Source organism: Nipponia nippon, unplaced genomic scaffold (assembly GCF_047370975.1).
Source record: "Nipponia nippon isolate SJK-2023a ecotype South Korea unplaced genomic scaffold, ASM4737097v1 scaffold_19, whole genome shotgun sequence".
Lineage (NCBI taxonomy): Eukaryota > Metazoa > Chordata > Aves > Pelecaniformes > Threskiornithidae > Nipponia > Nipponia nippon.
Genome location: NW_028262335.1, coordinates 6,727,112 through 6,744,564, shown reverse-complemented (window position 1 = coordinate 6,744,564; position 17,453 = coordinate 6,727,112). Strand labels below are relative to the sequence as shown.

The 17,453-nt window shown below is 44.3% G+C and overlaps 2 protein-coding genes across 6 annotated transcripts in view; both read left to right on the top strand.

Moving 5' to 3' along the window:
* The first annotated feature begins 741 nt into the window (after positions 1-741).
* AURKAIP1 (aurora kinase A interacting protein 1) lies at positions 742-3,667 on the top strand. 5 transcript variants are annotated; one of them, XM_087755376.1, is made up of 4 exons: positions 742-954; positions 1,501-1,589; positions 2,115-2,563; positions 3,500-3,667. In XM_087755376.1, exons 2-4 carry the CDS (start codon positions 1,538-1,540, stop codon positions 3,605-3,607), a joined length of 609 nt encoding a protein of 202 aa, XP_087611502.1. In that variant the 5' UTR covers positions 742-954; positions 1,501-1,537; the 3' UTR covers positions 3,608-3,667. The 5 variants fall into 5 exon arrangements, with proteins under 5 accessions (XP_087611502.1, XP_087611503.1, XP_087611505.1 ...); XM_087755377.1 differs by lacking the exon at positions 742-954 and adding an exon at positions 957-987; XM_087755379.1 differs by lacking the exon at positions 742-954 and adding an exon at positions 994-1,367.
* A 6,402-nt stretch (positions 3,668-10,069) lies between these two features.
* The window catches only part of MXRA8 (matrix remodeling associated 8), a 36,488-nt gene continuing 29,104 nt past the window's right edge, over positions 10,070-17,453 (top strand). The window contains exon 1 of the mRNA XM_087755373.1: positions 10,070-10,171. Within this exon, the coding sequence (XP_087611499.1) occupies positions 10,117-10,171 (55 nt within the window). The 5' untranslated portion in view covers positions 10,070-10,116. The remainder of the gene's footprint in view (positions 10,172-17,453) is intronic.

Below are 17,453 nucleotides of genomic sequence, written 5' to 3'. Positions count from 1 at the left end.
CAGACGCAGCCGAGGGTGCGGAAGGGAGGCGTCTAGCTGCCTTCTGGGATGCCCGGGTTGACAGGGATATAAAGTTTTGCTTTAACAACTGCTTGTTATGCCACACTTCTGTGCTCAGACCTATTTTTAGTGATGTGCTGCTGTGACTGAGCAGGTGAACAAAAACGCAGTGCTTTCCTATCAGCTGAAAGCCATTGGCTTTCCGTCTCCAAGTGGGACTGTAGTATCAGCGCAAACCTCACAGGCAAGGGGCAAGCTCGGTGTGAACTAGTTGAAGTATTTAGTTTGAAAGGAATGCCAGATGCTGGGTGGGGAACAGGAGCCCAGGTGCCTTCTGCAGCCCGCTGTGAGGAGCGCTGGTGGAAACACTCCCGGCTCCGTGATTCCGAGGGGTGGGAGTGGGGAGATGACTGCGGGGAAGGAGACGGCCTGTTCCCAAAGCCGTGCAAGTGCCTCCTTCCCCGGGATGCTCCAACGCGACCCAGGGCCCTGCTCCCGCCTGGCCCTTCTGCTGTGAGGGCACCGAGCCCTGCTCGGTGCCGGGCTGAGGTGGCCGCGCCAGCCCAGCCTGGGGCACCAGCACCTTCCCCCGGGCCCGGGCTGGCGGTCCCGGCGCCTCCCCTCCGAGGAGGGGCCCTGCCAGCGCCTCCGCCCCGCTGAACGGCCGCCGAAGCAAACTGCCCCCGCCCTGCAGCCGTGCCGCACCGAGCACCCTCTCCCTGACCTCGCTTCCCCCGAAGGCGGGGGAAAACGGAACCCTGCGCCCGACCGCGGGGCGGGGAACGGGGCCGGGACCGGAGCGGGGAACGGGGCCGGGGCGGCGGCGCCCGAGCGGGGACCAAGGGCCCGCCGTGCCCCAGCCCCGCAGCGCCGGCGGGCGCCGCTAGGGGGCGCTGCCGTGTGGGCGCTGCCCGGCGGCCGCCGGAAGTTCCGGGTCAGACGCGGGCGGGGATGGTGAGTGATGGCGGGCGCAGGTTGAGGGGCAGGGTCGGTGCGGGGTGCCCGGCAGCCCCGGCTGGGCTTTACCTCGGGAGCGGGGCAGCGGCGGGGCTCGCTGGCAGGGCTGTGGCGAGGGAGGCTGCCCGCCGAGCGCCGGGCTGCGGGCTGGCCCGCGTGGGTAACGGCCCTTCGTTAGGCCGCGGGGCCGCTCCTCAGGGCCTGAGGGCAGCGGGCGCCTTTTTTGCGCTCCGGTTTCTGCTGTGGAAGCAACGCCTTCGCAGGGAGCCGGGCAGAAGCGTGCCAGGGGGACTCGGGCCGGAGTTACTTTATTTTTAAATTTGGAACAGCCGAAGCTTTATTAATCACCCCTGCAACTCGCCTACACCAGTGCTTGTGGGCCAGGCTCCTGCGGCAAAACCCGACAGCGCGTTGGTAAAACGAGGAGGGTGCTTAGAGTGTCTCAGTCCATCTCTTTGGGGTTTTGGGTTAAATTTAGAACGTTTTTTTAAAGTGTAAAAACAACATGTTTGCCTCATTGAATAAATGTTCTTATTTTAACAGTCATTACTGGCTCTGACAGTGAACAAAGTGAAACAATATGTTAATATCACAGCTGACTTCCCAGTTACTGAAGGCTTCACGTATTGCAGGTAAACAGACGTCGTGTGACCTGTTTTTCTGTTTGTTTGTTTGTTTGTTTGTTTTTCCCCTGGGGTAATTAGGCCTCCAGAAGTTCCTTTTCCAGTAAGCAGTGCAAGAGCAGTGAGGCTGTTGTTGATTCAGTGCTTGTGGAATGTTATTATGTCTCTGATCTGTTCTGTCAGTATTGTGTAGCTCTGATTTAACCTCTTTTAAGCTTAGGAGGAGATTCCTTAGCAGTAGAAAGGCTTAATACAGCGAACAGTTCCTCGCCATTCCAAATTGCACTTACACAGTTTACACAGTAAAATATTGTATAATGTAATGTTAGCAGGTGGTGTTACAGCAACGTAATTAAATTCAAAACAAAAAAAGACTTCCTTGCTTTTGTGATGAGAATATAATTTTTGTAAGCAGCTTCCTTTATTAGATTATTCCAGCCACAGTTGTCTGATTGTTTGAGAGCTGGGCAGAGCTTTTCTTAAGATACTGTTTGAAAATTTTGCCTCTTAAGTGAAATTCTTTTCTTCTCAAAGGCCACCTTTTGCCAAGGTCAGTGTCTTCCTTTCTTTGCTGTCGTTCTACATCTGCGCGCTATAGCACGCAGCCATCTAACAAGAGTGGAGCCCAACCTCAGCAGTGGTATGCTCTGGACCCTGAACTGGAAGAGATGCTGGTCCCCAGAAAACTTTCCATCAGCCCCTTAGAAAGCTGGCTGACAGTTAGATACTCCCTTCCTAAAACAGAAGTCCTTAATGCTCAGGAAGAAGTGGGCTATGAACCTCTCCAGCGATATGACTGTCCCCCGTCTGATGAGGGAGCTGATGTGGAGGAAGGAGAGGGAACACTTAGCAACAAGCTTCAATGTAAGAACGTTTTGAAGATTCGCAGAAGGAAAATGAATCGGCACAAGTTCAAAAAGCTGCTAAAGCGAAGAAAGTTTGTACGGAGGAGGATAAAGGAAGGTCGCAAGAAGAAACGTCAGGTAAATTCAGGGCAGAGAGAACTTCTTGACGTAAATGTGCCCTCTTCTCAAACTGGCCTCTGTTGGGGTATTGAGTGATGTTTTTAAGTGGAATTGATTTGGGGAAAAATGGCAGCAGCTCGGAGAGCTTTAATGAATTCAGTTTTTACTGGTACTGTTTTTTTCTGTTTTTGCTGTTTCTGTACATCTTCAGAAGTTGTAATTTAGAATATTTCTGTAGTTGTAAACATATATGTGTGGTAGTTACTAGGCGTAATTTTTCTTGCATGACAGTAACTTTTAAACGTATGGCTAATGGAGAAGAATTTTAGCGTTTGTGTGAAAGATTAATTCACGTGTCTGTGTTATATCAGGGAGACTGGTGTAATTTCTTTCCTGTCTTGCCAACGTTGTGAAGTGCTTCCTGTTGTCTTTTCCTGTATGGAAGCCTTTTAGTTCCCTTAATAGAAGGGCTGAGGGAAGACATGGGCCTTCATTCAAACTGTAGATGTTGTCTTTCAACACTGCCTTTCGATAGTCTGTTAGGTTTGCTATGATATAGTTTAGTTCATTCTCTGGTAATTTTCACCTTGCCTAGATGCAAATTGGGGCTAATTGTAATTCCATTTCTTCAGATTGTAGGAAGCAGTGTTGAACACTTTAGGATGAGAAAATCCTCTTAATTTTCTTACAGTTTTGTTTTCCATCTTCTCAGTTTTCCCCCTACGGGACTTTTAAAATAATGCTACCAAGATCCTTGTGCACATTAGTCTGTTTTCTGCAGTAAGGCTAACTATTTTGACACTTAGAACAAGCTGCCTACTTAAAAGCATTTGTTTCTTGTGTGTGTGTTATACCTAAATTCTCCTTGGGACACATGGCAGTGGCTGAATACTTGAGTGTTGCTTCTGAGCTCCGTTACTATTTTTTTATTTCTTTTTTTTTTTCCTGTTTTAGATAAAATTTGAGAAGGATTTGGAGCGCATCTGGAAAAGAGCTGGTTTGAAAAATCCTCCTGCGGGATGGCAAACACCCAAGATATTTCTGAAAAGTTCAAAGCGATAAAAACCACTTGTAATGAGTTTTAACCTGTAATTGTAATTAAAAAATATTTAAGTACGCGGATTACTTTTAACCTTTTTCCGAGTGTGATGAAATTAGTAGGAGGAAACTTTCAATCTTGGTGAGCAGTTTTCCAAGGGCAAACCTGACAGCAATGTGCTTTTCCTCCTCCGAAGAAGGAAGTGAGCCCTTGTATGGTGACTGGGCACTGCTGTGTACAGCCCTGTGCTGTTGCCCCCAACCGTACGTCTGAGCAAAGGTGTCTTAGACTGCAGCCGAATTTCTGAAGTTGCTATTAGACTGAACGATGTGCTCTAAGAACAGTCAGTTGTGGGAGGGGGGATAAGTGAGAGAATTCTTCTGATTGTACATAAGACAAGTGTTTTGAAAAGTTGTTTTCAAAATCACGTTCTTTCATAGTCTTACTATGGAAGGGCTGGTGTTTACTGAGGGTTATGGTGAAATAGGAGTTGGATCAGAATTCCATGGAATATATCTGCAAAAGCTTTAATTTTCACTTATCTGAATCCTTGGTGTGCATGTGCTGTAGGCATTGCATGAGTATCCTTAAAAGGCATATTTATTTTTTCTGTTTTGTGCTAATAAAAAATTGTTATTTTTTTTTTTTTTCTACGACTGACCCCTGTCTTACAGAACATCCGGATGTTGGTATCAGTAAAAGTTAAGAGCTAATTATTCATTAACTACAAGAACTGTTTTGTGCCCAGGACAACCCTGTTGTAATCAGCTGGCTTTACATGATTGAAGAGAGTCATGAAAGCTGTGAAAAATGTAAATGTTTATTTTAAACCCTGACAGAGGACTTTATATCTGGCTCCTGTTTTGGGTTCTGCTTTTGATTTTTCTGTTTGAGGCAGTTAACTTCTGTTCTGTGTAATTCAGCTCTTCCCTGCCTGTATTCCAGCAGATAGATGGGGTGGTCTGACCTCGGAGAGACAGGAGGGAAAAATGAGTTCCCTTAGGCTCGTCATTCTGCAGCAGACAGGGAAGCTACCCTGAAAATGCATTCCCTTGTATCTGCTAGGAGCAGAACACTTGACTAAACTGAAAGGGAAGAAAAAAAGAATCTGTGGAACTCATTGCTACAAGGTACAGTTGAATCTTGCTACAGGAAGCACAGGTGACTCACACATTGGAGGTGTCTGAGGTTCTGTGTATGGCTCTGCTGTTTTTGTCACTAGATGGCAGTAAATTCAAAGCCTCTGAAACTCCTTAGCCCTTGACGTGGAAGCTACCTGGCTCTTTATGTCGGTATTTTAAGGAGAGGGTACACCCACATTTAAAAATTGATTAATCTTGCTGGAGAACTGTTGGTATTCTGAGAACTGTATTGAAGTCCTGTAGAAACATGTGGTTAGCACATTGTTATAGTTCTTTTTTCCAAACAATCTGTTAACAGTAGGCAACTCTGATTAAAAAAAAAATTAGAAAGATGGTTCGTCCTTTTTCTGCTTTAGGCTGTAGTTGCTTTTAACCAAGACCAGTGGGACTCTTTCCTTCAGCCTGTTGTCAGGATTTCAACAAAGAGGAGAATGTCTAGCCACGAGCCTTAGAAACTCGCCAAGCAAGAGAAAGATTGAGTGTTTATTCTGGCTTCCAGGTTTGTTAAATATGCGGAGTGCATCTAGGTGTTTCTAAAATATCAATACTCATTCCCTGCACAAAGATGCGTAGATGACGGGCTGGGGCCTGAGAGGGTTAGCACCTCTGAAGTCAGGTTCGTGTCTTTTTTTTCCCCAGTTACGTTTGTTTTAAGAGCCCTTATGCTAGCGTTGTTGTTCTCTGTCAGTCCTGCGGCTTCTCTTGCTGGCTCTTAGTCCAAGCTCGCTGTTTTCTTGCCTAGAGAAAAATGGTAATCGATGCACATTTCCAGGAGATCGTTAGCTGCAGAAGAGTTGGGATGCCTTTGGAATTACATGGAGCAAAAGACTTTATAAAGACAGCAGTAGCATGCCCTGCTCATTTATCAGTGCTGTACCTCTGATTCCAGTTTTGAGATTTATTCTTCCTTGATTTTCTTTGTCTTAATTAATCCTATAACATGCATCTTTGTTCTCTGCTGTAGTCTCTAAATCTATAAACTGCCCAAGGATATGTTATCCATTTTTCTCCACTATGACTTAGGTTATTCTTCTTTCTCTCTACTTTGACATAAAACCTCTCTTGCTCTTGGGGAGCATCATGATGGGGCTGTAGATCACAAACTTGTCCATTGTATGCATGTCTGCTGGGATCATGCAGGCAGAGAACTTTGTATGCCCTTTTCCTGGATCAGCACCACCACCTTGCTCTCCCACTTGTTTTTACATTGGGATAGTAACTAGAAAAGAGAACTATTGAAATAGTGGGAATTGCAACGCGTAATCGTTCAGTACTTTGTGATGTTTCAGTGCAAGTGAACTCTTGTACTATGGCAATGATCTTGTTACATTAGGATACTCGTGTGGTGAATTGCAAGTCTCCACGAGGTAAAGCAGCTTATTAAATGGTGTGCCCTCTAAGTAGCAGTCCAGTCCTCCAAATTGTAGTCTGCCAAGAGTAGTCATTACTTTTACATTATTAGACATAATTACACAACCACGTATAGAAGTCTGGAACTACTGTGTAATTTACAAAAGTGTCTGTAAACCATCCATGGCAGTTACTGCCAGTCTTAGTCATGTAAATGCCTTATTCCTTTTTGCTGGAGTACCTCAAAGCGTGGCTCAGGGTTTGTATGTTCTTTGTGACAGATACTGCAAAGACTCTGTCTTACGTGGCACTAATCAGATAACATACAAAGTTGATACAACCCTTGTATTTAACTCTCTTGACCACAGGATGCAATTTTAAACTCTTTCTCTCGCTTTGCTAAATGGGGAGTCAGATAGACGAATGCTGCATCTATTTATCTGTAGGGGGAGCACGAGTACATAATACACTATTCACAAAGCTTTATTATGAGTTGCTGTTCCTCTCCAAAATACGTGCATACCAAGGTACCTGCACACTTAGTAAATGTATATGTGTTTGTGCCTATGGAGCTGTGGTAGCAAAAAAAAAAAAAAAAAAAAAAAAAAAGGCGCTGCAAGCAGGAAAGGTTTGACTTTTGTAATTCTCAAAATATTTAAGACTTGAAGATTTCTCCTTCATCTCCTTATTATTCTGTTGTTCTGAGAGGAAATGGCTGAAAGTCAGCAGGAGGTTGCTAGAGGAATTCATGCTCTCTGTTACAGACTGGAAATATCCAGTGGGATTTTATGTGTCAAACTGCCTGGCAGTCATTGGTCTGGAAAGGTCCCTCAAAATTGGAATGAAAAACTAATTACACTCATGCTTACATCCCTAATTTTTGGATTGCATGCACTTAAATACAGACGGCAAGCTCAGTTAGCTGAACAGAACATCAAGTTTGGTAGTTTTATCACAGTGACCAGGTTTGGGCTGAAATGAGTTGGCTCTAACATAGGAAGTCAGATGACACAGAAGGGATCAAAGTTCTGAATTTTGTTTCTCTTAGCCAAAGCATCCCACTGCAAACTCAGAGGGTGTTCTCCCTTTCGGAAAGGTCAAAACCCAGCAACGTGGTGGTAGTGGGCTTCTGACATAGATGTGGCAGAAATATCATTTTTTTTTTCTAATGCTAGCAAATAATGGTTGCTGGCAAACTTGAGATTTTTAGTTGTCACTTTGACCTGGATAGCAATAGTTCTAACTAGGGTAGGAATTAAATGCATTTTTAGAAGTCTCCTCTAGAAAATGTGTTGTTCAATTGCATCAGTATGGGTTCTTGAAGTTTTTTAGAGGATTAAGATTTTTAGACTTTTAGAGGTTGGTCCCTTTAGTAACAAGGATTGAACCCCAAATGGGTGGAAAGTAGAAACATTTAAAGCGTGTGTAAACTGCAGCAGCTTCGTGATTTGGCTTAACCTCTTCATGCACAAACAGCAGTTAACCATACCACCTCTGATGATCTGGAGTCTACGGAAGAGATTTTTAGCTCTATATGGCAGCCATTTGCTCCAGTTCTTCACAGAAACAGGCTTCTTGGTAATTGTCTGCTGTAGTTTTGGCTCACTTCAAATTAATTCTGTTCAACTTTGAGTTTGTCGTAGGAAAAGGAAAAGTCCAGCAGTCAATACAAGATACTCCTTTCCTTTGGAAATCTTGCGCTTACCCTACAAAGCATGTTGGAGAGTCTGCTAGCTGTTAAAGCAACCCTGAGGTCATGCAGACAATGAGTCTGAGCTCATGCAAGCCCTCTCCCTGCTGTCCTTGGCACAGGCAGAAGGACAGCTTGCTGGCTGTCCAAGAAGGAGTCATGTGGAGAGGAAATGGAGTGGAATGTAATGATGGCTTCTCCAGCTCCTGCTCGTGAGACTAGGCCTGAAGCTGATTCAAACCAGGAGCTGCATAGGTTGTAATGGGACCGATGACTTTACATTGAAGGAAAACACTGATCTGAATTGAGGTTGTTTGTAGACATGCAAAAGGTTTGACTATTCTGAAATCCTAAAGCACGCGGAGCCTGAAAAAAAATTAATGTTGGTATTGCCCAGACAGTCAGATGTTGTGAGGCTGATGGACTGTCGCCTTGAAAGGGTCCAGACTGAAAGAGTTTGTTCACAGTGTTTTCAACTCTGATTTCATGAGAGCAGGCCTGCGTGTGTTGAAGTGCTGCGGACAGGCTGTGGGATGCTCAGTAAACCTGGCTGCACGCAACTGTAGCAGCAAATGTAAAGAGAAATATTCTTCATGTGACTGTTGTATTGGCTCCTGATAGGTAGTGTGCCTAAGAACCGGGTTTTTTGGAGTGTGGCTTTTTTGTGGTGGTGGTGTTTTGTTGTTTGGTTTTTTGTTTGGGTTTTTTTTTTGTTTGTTTGTTTGAGGTTTTTGTTGGTTGGTTGGTTTTTGTTTTTTTTTTTGTTGTTGTGTGGGTTTTTGGTTGTGTGGTGGGGTTTTTTTTGTTTGGTGTTTTGTTTTTTTGGGTTTTCTTTTTTGTTTGTTTGTGTTTTTTGGGGGGAGTACATCAGAGGGAGAGGGCAGGGGTGATGCCTTCTCCTTTGCTGCAGGAGGATTTCTCTGCATACTGTAACTCTGGCACTGGAAGCCCAAGTTCTTTTTATGTCTGTGCTGTGGGAACTTCTTGGCAGTGCCAGGTTAACGGTTGGATTTGATGATCTTAAAGGTCTTTTCCAACCTAAACGATTCTACGATTCTAACTGTTGTCCTTTCTTGTATTAGTAAACTCAAGACCAGTCTTAAAAGGAGTACCTGTTATCCCACGTCAGGGAACGTTAATGAGCATCTGGCGTACAAAACGCACCTTTCAGGGGGTTAATAGGACCTTGCTCCTTCTGTTACCTGACTACCATTGCCCAATAGTTCCTGAGCAGAAACCACCTGTACCTTTACTATGGTGAGCTAATACCCATATTAAATGGACACTTTCATATTAAAAACTGTCAAAATGTTGCCTAGGATAAGTTGGCGTATGTACATTGGCTTCAGTAGCTCTGACTTGGTCCTTCTCAAAATATGAAGCCAGCTCTGCTTCAGTGGGTGTGAACCCTAGTCCACGTATTCCAAAGTTAACAAACTGTGCTTGTTTACACTAGCTGAAAATCTGGCTGAAGTGATCTTGCCGATCTTGCAAACAGCACCTGTGGATAACTAAAATTACATCTTTTCTTTTCACCATTCATGCTGTTGGCATTTTTGTTCTGACTGTGAAAACATCCTGGTTGGGGTTCACTTGGGCTGAGCCTGGTCGGTTACTCTCCAAAAATAACAGCACTTTGTACTTAATCTGGAGTGTTGCATTTGCAGAACTGAAATGGTTTTTGAAAAGTGGGTTTTGCTTTTCCTACTGATTTTTAAATTAAAAAAAAATGAGTAACTGTAGCTCTTGCAGACATCTGAGCTACCTTTAAGCAAACAGAGTATGCTGGCTTTCCCATGGAAGTATCCATTCTTGCTTGCCTTTTCCTATAAGACAGAGGAACAAAACTGAAACAAGGAGTTCTGTGAGTCGGAAAACTTAAGACGACCATCTGATATGTCACTCTTGTGTCAATCCCCTGAAATAAGACTGAATTTTTTAGTCTTGCTCACTGCACGGGCACTAAGGCATCTTTCCTCTGTTATGCTAGTTACAAAACTTGTAAGAACTATAAAACTGAGACTTGTTCCCTACTCTCGAATGTAGCTGAAATGGGCCATTGCGTTTCAAAATAATGGGAAGAAGGAGGAGGTTGAATGGACAGTGGGATCATATAACTGCATGTGCCTTGTTTCCTTAGGAAATGTGGCTAAAAAAGTAGAAAAAATAACATGAAATATTGGTTAAAAATGAATTTTTTCACTTGTTCAATAAACAAGACTTGGTGCTGATCAGGCAGGTCTTGTGCTGAGAGAGTGTCATTGCCTTTGGTACATCTAGGTCTGGCGAAAACACTCCTGGAGCCTCTCAGCAGCTGCAAGCGCTTCAGAGTCCCATAACCACTCGCAGAATGATTGGTGTTAAGACAAGGATGTGGAGTCGGAAGCAAGGAGGTTGGATATCAGGTAAAAAAACTAATAGCTTGGAATTTGTCAGGTTTCTTTTAAGGGAATTAACAATTCATGGCAGGGTGCTTCTGGCTGAGCTTTGTCACCAGCCAGTGAGGAACTGGTTAAACTTGAAGGATAAGCAGTCATAGAAGAATGTGCCAAAGGAAAAAAAAAAAATGGTAGAAGAAACTACAGCAGTTACAGTCAGCAATGTGACTATGTGTAAACAGCACCACGTTACTCACCGGCTCCGTTCCCTGGGTGCTTTTGAGTCAGAGCCGTTTCCTCTACTGACAAAGGGTTTTTGCTGCTGTCAGCACTGAGGCAGCTCGTTCATTATGGAACAGCCAGCTGGAGTCTGTTCAGCAGCAGAATCAGCAGGTACATCCTGAAGGCAGAATCTGTGACTGGTCACCCAGGCTTAGCAAGCCTTGATTTGGCTTCCCTGACCATTCATATTGTTTCAGTTACGGTCCAGAAGATGCTGCTGCATATGATCTTTTCTGTTGCTTTCCCTAGGACTGAATGGGTGTCCTCCAAAGAACTGTCAGTGCCCAGTTTTACTGTCTTTGTGATGTGGGAGAATGGCCTGTGTTAGTATTGGCGTCCTGCCATCTGTGAGAACTTCTGCTGTAGGCCCATCGGAAGGTAGAACAGAGCTAAATGTGTCCTGCTTTCTGATAACATCACCCATCCCTTGGGGAAGGGAAGAGGGTTGTAGCCCTCGGAAAGACAGGAAAGGCTTTCTCTCACAAGTAATTTATGCAAAAACCTGGGACTGTGAAAAGAAAGCGAGCGGAAAATAACAATCTTGATATCTGTGCCTTGAGTGTAACACCTTCTCCTTGAGTGATTTCTAATTATGAAATGGAGCTGGGGAGCAGAAAGGAGAGAAAATAAAAATACACGTATGTGTACACGTCCTGAATACGTCCCTACACGTATTCAGTGTAGGGACAGCTGCTTCCAGAGTAGGGCTGCTGGGTTAAAGTAACTTGAATGTTTCCACATTGTACTGATGGAGGAATATGCATTACCGCATTTGGTGTCATGGGGCTGCTCCCCAGCTTGGAGTGGGAACTCTAAATGAGCTTTACTGGTTTTTGGGGTTGTTTGGGGTTTTTTTTGCTTCCCCCCCTGCTTCTTGAGATGGTTTCTGTTACCCAAGCATACACAGGCTGTTGAGGGGGATGACGGGTTCCATGACTCTGCAGAGTTCTGCAAGCTTGTGCTGTCCTGTACAGCTGTGAGGAGCTGGACTGGGAGAGAGCAGTACAATGTATGTATGCCATAAACTCGGCACTGGTACAAATCAGCTCTAGGCAAAGCTTTCTGTTGTGTGCCTGCCAGGGAATTAACTCAACATCAGCACTCAGGTTTCAGGTATGTGCTTGGAGAGAGGAATGAGATCTGCTCTGCTGAGCCAAGGGGGAGTTGTCCTCTTCCATTCTGAAGGGCTATTGCAAAAAGCCTAAAACCAGCAAGGGGAAAGCCAGTTTGTTTGCTGTGTATTCCAGCCTGGAGCAGGTCAAAATCAGCTTAGACATGCTCATAGCTTCGGCTGGATCCTACTGAGTGATCGTTTCTTTCCCTTAATGCAGCTCAGTGTCGGTGTGTCTCAGGGTCCTGTATGCTGCACTGAAGGGGTGTGGTACGTTTGATGGGAGAAGCTTTTTCCCCGTTTGCCTTTGGTGGTCAAGAGACCTCTAGCAATGTTCTTAAAAACAAAACAAAAACCCATGAAAACAAACCCACAAAAACAAAAAAAACCCCACCCAAACCAAAACCAAGTGCAGTTTTCTCCTGCAGGTATCAGCTCTGTTACGAATGAGAAGGGAACTCCTGCAGTGATGGAAGCTGTGACTTCTACTAAAGGGTGGAATTAGGTGCCTGAGTCTTTGGGAGTAATTGCTGATTTCACAGTATCAGGTTAGGTTAGAAGGGGTGTGTGGGGCAGGGTCTCCAAGTTTACATCCTTTCTTTCCTCTGTCCTAAACTATTACATAGTGGATTTTGTTTTGTGAAGCACCTGCTGTGTTCTGCTCCAGAATGGCAGAATTACATTTTTGTCATGGGTGAATGTGATTTTGAAAAGTGGTTTGGTATTTTGGCTGAAGGCACTATGCAAATGTTTGTTTGGTTTCACTGGAAAGTGGTTAACAGCTAATACCGGCTTAAGTGTGCTTTGGAGGGACGCTTTCACTTACTGTTCTGCGCAGTAACTGGGACACTCGCCCCTCTACTCTCTTATTCAAGTACCACATTCTTTTATGGAGCCCAGGAGTACCAAAGGAGCCGCCTTCTCTGCTGTGGTTCTGTCAGGAGCACCTCATTATCTGTTACTGTAAAAAGCCAAGTTTCTATAAATTTACAGGATCTGTATTTTCTTTAGCTAAACCATTCCCTCTGGACCTGATAATTCTGCTAGAACCATCATGCTGGGGTATTTCACTCTTCCATAGCTCCTCAAGGGCCACTTGGGCAGCAAGCAGTGTTTGCAAGAAAAATTAGGAAGAATTGCGTGCTTTTCAACCCTGTTTCGTAAACAGCACTTTTCAGAGGATGCACTAACTTCAGAATAGTGTTAATTTCTTCACTGATGGCTGGCTACTCTCTGTTGATGTTTATGTTTAATAAAAAAGCACCTCAGAGCTATTGGTTGATTTCATGGAAGAAAGGGATAGTAATGATGCTGATTAGAGTAAGAAATCCTCAGAGACTAGAGAACACTGAAAGGTTCCATTTTATACCACTAGTTTAACTGAGATGATTGTACTACTTAAGATATTATAAGAAATGAGGAGCCAGGAGCTTCTGAGCTCTGACATGTTTCCTCTGTGACGTTCGGTGAGATACTAAAAAATTTCGTTTCTCATTTTCCTCTCTTTGTTAAAGGGGATGAAGATCCTTTTCTTTTCAAAAGGGTGGTAGAAAATTTAAATTTAATACTGTAGTATAACACTCAGATCTCTGGATAGAAGGAGCAATGCTGGTTCAAACAAGTAGGTCTGTATGCAGAAAGAGAACACCTGATTTCTAAAGGAGGCAAAGCAAGCGGCACCCTGTTTTCTTTAGCTAAAGTTATGGTTGCCGGAGTTCTCTTGGATTGCTCTAGAGCAAATACACAATTAGACTGCCCTTAAAAGTTGGCCAGGCTCCATGTTTGTGTGTCTAAATTTGGAAGCAGGATTGTATTGCATGATGGAAAGCAACCCCCTTTCAGCCAAAATATTTTTATTTTAAATGAAATGGCCTGCAAACGTGAGGTAAATAATAAAACTCTCTGGGAGGCAACCTTTGAGCACCCTTTTCAGAGCCAACCTATTAATTTTTCCACTCTTTCCCAGTCATTTCTGATCTCAAAATAAGATGCTGTGCCTGGAATCCCACCGCTTAATTATTTTAGGCGGGTGCAACAGATGGGCTGCAATTAGTGTGAGGAATGGAGTTTCCCTTCAAAAGCTCATAGTACCAGAGCGCTGTTCCCACGTACAGCGAGACTGAAAGATGTGGTTTGAGGCACAATGCTGATGGTCGGAAAGGGGACACAAAATGGCATCTCTCAGCTAAATGTGTCTGCTCCCTGAGTACGTGCAGAACTTTTTGGTTCTTCACAGCAATAAACAGTGCTGTGTGCTTGTGGCTTCAGCTTTTCCCGTGTCAGAGAAACCTGACCTACTGCTGCCTGCGCGTGAGATTGCTGAAGAACTGCTCTGGAAAAGGCTCTCTGTTTAGTCCTTTCCGCTAGCAGGGAATCAGTGCTGTTAGCGGGTGATCGCTGCTTTCAGTTTTGTTCTGGCATGGAAGCTTAGCCAGTTACTTGTGAGAAAGACAATCAGAAATAGGGAGCTGGGCAATAACAATTATGGCATCAAAGCCTGGTTTAAGTATATGTGAATCTTCCTCATCCTCCTTCCTCCTTCAGACTGCTTTTAGGTTCAGGCCTGGATGTTCTTGTCTCTGATAAAGGAGAGCAGACGCACAGGGCTTCTTGGTGATGTATCTTGCAATCGGGGCCTGAAAACGCTGTAACTTCTGTAAACTGCCAGCCTCGTTGATGAGTGTCCCATCATAAAGTTTTGGCAGTACAGCCAGAGACTGCTCGTATGTCGTTCCGCCTGTGGCGAGAATGGAAGGAGGGAGATTCTGGTTGTGGTGTGTTCACGGTAAGCCAGGACTACGGTGTGGTCAGCCTGCTAGGCATGCTCAAGGGGTATGTGAGTGAGCGGGAGTCCTGCACAGTGATGCGGGATTTCTGGACACTGTTTTTCAGTGGCCCATGGTCCAGATACTTCTCCCCTCTCTTCCTCAGAACCTGCCCTCCTTGTGTAGGATTAACAACTTCCATGTAAACTGCCTTGCGATCTGGAATGAAAAAGTGTGCAAAGTGCAGGCCTTTACAGAGGAGTGTTGCTGAACGGGAAGATGGGACCCGGGTCTGCCTGTCTGGTGCCTTTTTTCTGGAATTTAGAAAGTGGATGAGTAACGGCCAGGTGGAATGTCACAGTTCTGAGCTGCTGCCTTCTCTCACATTTCTTAAGACAAACACACTGGCTGAGTAAATGTTCAAAGTGATGATTTGATCCCTCAATCATTTCCTCTGGTGCTATCAACCATCTGCCAAATTGGACCAGTACTAGGTATCTATCCCCTAGAGCCGAGCCTAGTGGTTTCAGTGTGGATCTGAAAAAGCTAAGACGCTGTAAAACCACAGCTCTGATGGAAGTGAGTCAGTCCCGTGTCATATGTTGGATACCCTTCTGTCTTAGGCACTTGATATTCAGAAGTTAATTTGGGGGGATCATTTGTCTGTATAGATCTAGAAATTTGGGGGGCACTGCGTTGCAAGTGGTAGCTTGTCAGGAGCCCTGAAAAAAAATCCCCCTCCTTCCTAGTAACACACAGTTGCTGGCTGCTACTGTGAACCTTAGCGGAAGATTAAAAGATGAATATATATGAACAGAGCCAACTCCTGAAGTTCTGACTGATGGTAACTTCAATTCAGATTTGCATATTTTTCCGTCCCCTCAGGAACTTCACGGTTCATGTAGTGATTTTGTGCTCATACCTGCTTTTTTTTTTTTAATTCTGTGTGTTGGGTCTCAGAATAGACTAGGAGATAAGTACTTCATATTTTAAACAAAATAAAATTTAAAAAATATAATTTCACTGTGGTCTCCTGAAAACAAGCAGCAGGTAGTAATGACTCTTGTTTGCCCTAGGGAATGAGAATACTGGAAAAACCCGAGAGGCAAGAAGGATGCAACAGGCCATTGTAAAGTTAAAAATCCGGGTTCTGTCCAAATTATGTCTGAGTTCCATCTATCACTGAAGCTTTCCAGAGCTGAAAGACAGGAAAGAGATTCTAACTCTGCCCTTCAGTCTGCTTCCCTGTCAGTCTTAGGTGCGCAGTGAGCCTTCACGTGGTGCCAGGGCTTTCTCGGCTCCCGGGCAGGACAGAGGCAGCCCAGCCTAGGGAGGACGGTACCACTAGGCTGACATGCAGCTAGTCTGGGCTGTATTCCTGATTCTGCCACTGATCTGCTGTGTGAGTTTGGGTGAGTCATTTCCTTGTGTGTTGTGTGTCTCCCTCCTGCTCCTGTCTGTTTAGACTACAAAGTTTTCCTAGGAGAAGCTGCCTGTGCTGTATATAACGGCTGCCTATGTGGAACAAATGAACACAAGTGTGATACCACCAATAAAAAGAGCCTTGCAAACATCAATGAGAGGCCAGAAAAAACCCATATATTTTTAGGTTGTCTATTTTTAAAGACATTTTAATTGAAACAATTATGGCAAGCTACTTAAAATGAAATCTGTTTCAACTAAAACTAAATTATTTTTATAGAGAACTGATTTTCCAGACTTCCCTTTTTACACACTTGGTTTATGCCGAAGATATTAAACTTAAGAGAAAACTATAATTTACACCTGCTTTGTGGATGTCAGTGAGGTGCTGCGTTGTGTCTCTGTTTCCATTCCTGATTTGCAAGACAAGGTGAAGAGAAGGAGCCTCTGCATTCTCTTTTTTCTTTTCATTAAAAGGATAATCAAATTCCACCATTACCTAAAGCTCTCTAGTGGTAAGATTAATGATCTGATGGGTATTTGTGGAACACGAGGTTTTATGAGGAAGATTCTTAGCAGGTGTAAACTGACATAGGTCCATGGTAGTTGTTAGAAGCTTGCTCATTTATACTGGCTAAGTATCTGCCTCTAATGATTTTTTTGCGCACATAAATCCATTTGGCTTTTCTCCCCACACTGAACCCAGCTTTTTGGATTTCATGTTGTGGAAAAATCGCCAAAACGCATTTTTATCTTGGAAAAATAATCTTCAGGCTTCAGTCTGGAAAAAAAAAAAATCTGTGTTGGTTTCCTGGGCAATTTCTCTGTTTTTGTAACTGGTTTCTATTAATGGTTTTGAGATTAACCCCAGGAATCTGAAGCCGACTGCTTTCCAACAAAAAGGGGTGTTTAAATATTGTGCCATCCAAAGATGCTAGACGACAGGAACCACTGAGCTGTAGAGATGCCTTACGGCAAAAGATGCAGACAGCTCTCTGACCTGTTACGAGGCCAGCAGTGCTGGCAGACCATATAAACACACACATGCACACATATTAATAGATTCAGTAAGAGCAGTCTGCTTGGATGCTGCAGTTTAACTCCTCATTTGTGCATATCTAAGTCTCTGCTAGGCAAGCCGCAAAGCTCAGTGCATTAAGGAGAAGATAAAAAAACCTCTTAAGATTCCCTCTAACTGAATATCTTGCATACCTGGACATTCACATTAATGAATTTATGCTCCAGTGCCTTTGGCACATAGGGAAGTAGAGCTTTCCAGCTGGAGATCCGAGACAGGAAGACATTGAGGAATTGCCTGCAAAGGACAGTCCCAGATAACACACACTGTGCCTGGGCAACCCTCTCATTTTGCTTCAGGAGTGCTTGGGCGCAGCACAGCTTACACCATTGCAGTGACTCCTGCTGTGGGGTGGTTTTCTGGACTTCACCTTTCTCTTTGCTGGAAACGAGTTGTCCCAGGGGTATTATTAACTGTTGCCGTGATATTGTTTTATACATACCTAGTATAAAGGGTGTCAGGGATCTGCCGGTCTCGTACAGTAGGCATGTGTATTTGCCTCAGCTGCTGGTTTGGTGACTGCATCACAGGCTTGTGATCGCAGTGGGCTCCAGTGAAATAAAACAAAGCAGAAAAACCTCTGGCCAGACCCTCAACTTGACATTCTGAATGTGCTCTTCAGAGAAGGCAAATCAGGGGCTTTAGCATTTA

Bases quoted from the DNA above. Each gene is read 5' to 3' on its own strand.
- AURKAIP1 (XM_087755376.1), top strand. From the start codon at position 1,538: ATGTTAATATCACAGCTGACTTCCCAGTTACTGAAGGCTTCACGTATT. The intron at 1,590-2,114 runs GTAAACAGACGT...TTCTTCTCAAAG, and splicing joins GAAGGCTTCACGTATTGCAG to GCCACCTTTTGCCAAGGTCA. The intron at 2,564-3,499 runs GTAAATTCAGGG...TTCCTGTTTTAG, and splicing joins GTCGCAAGAAGAAACGTCAG to ATAAAATTTGAGAAGGATTT.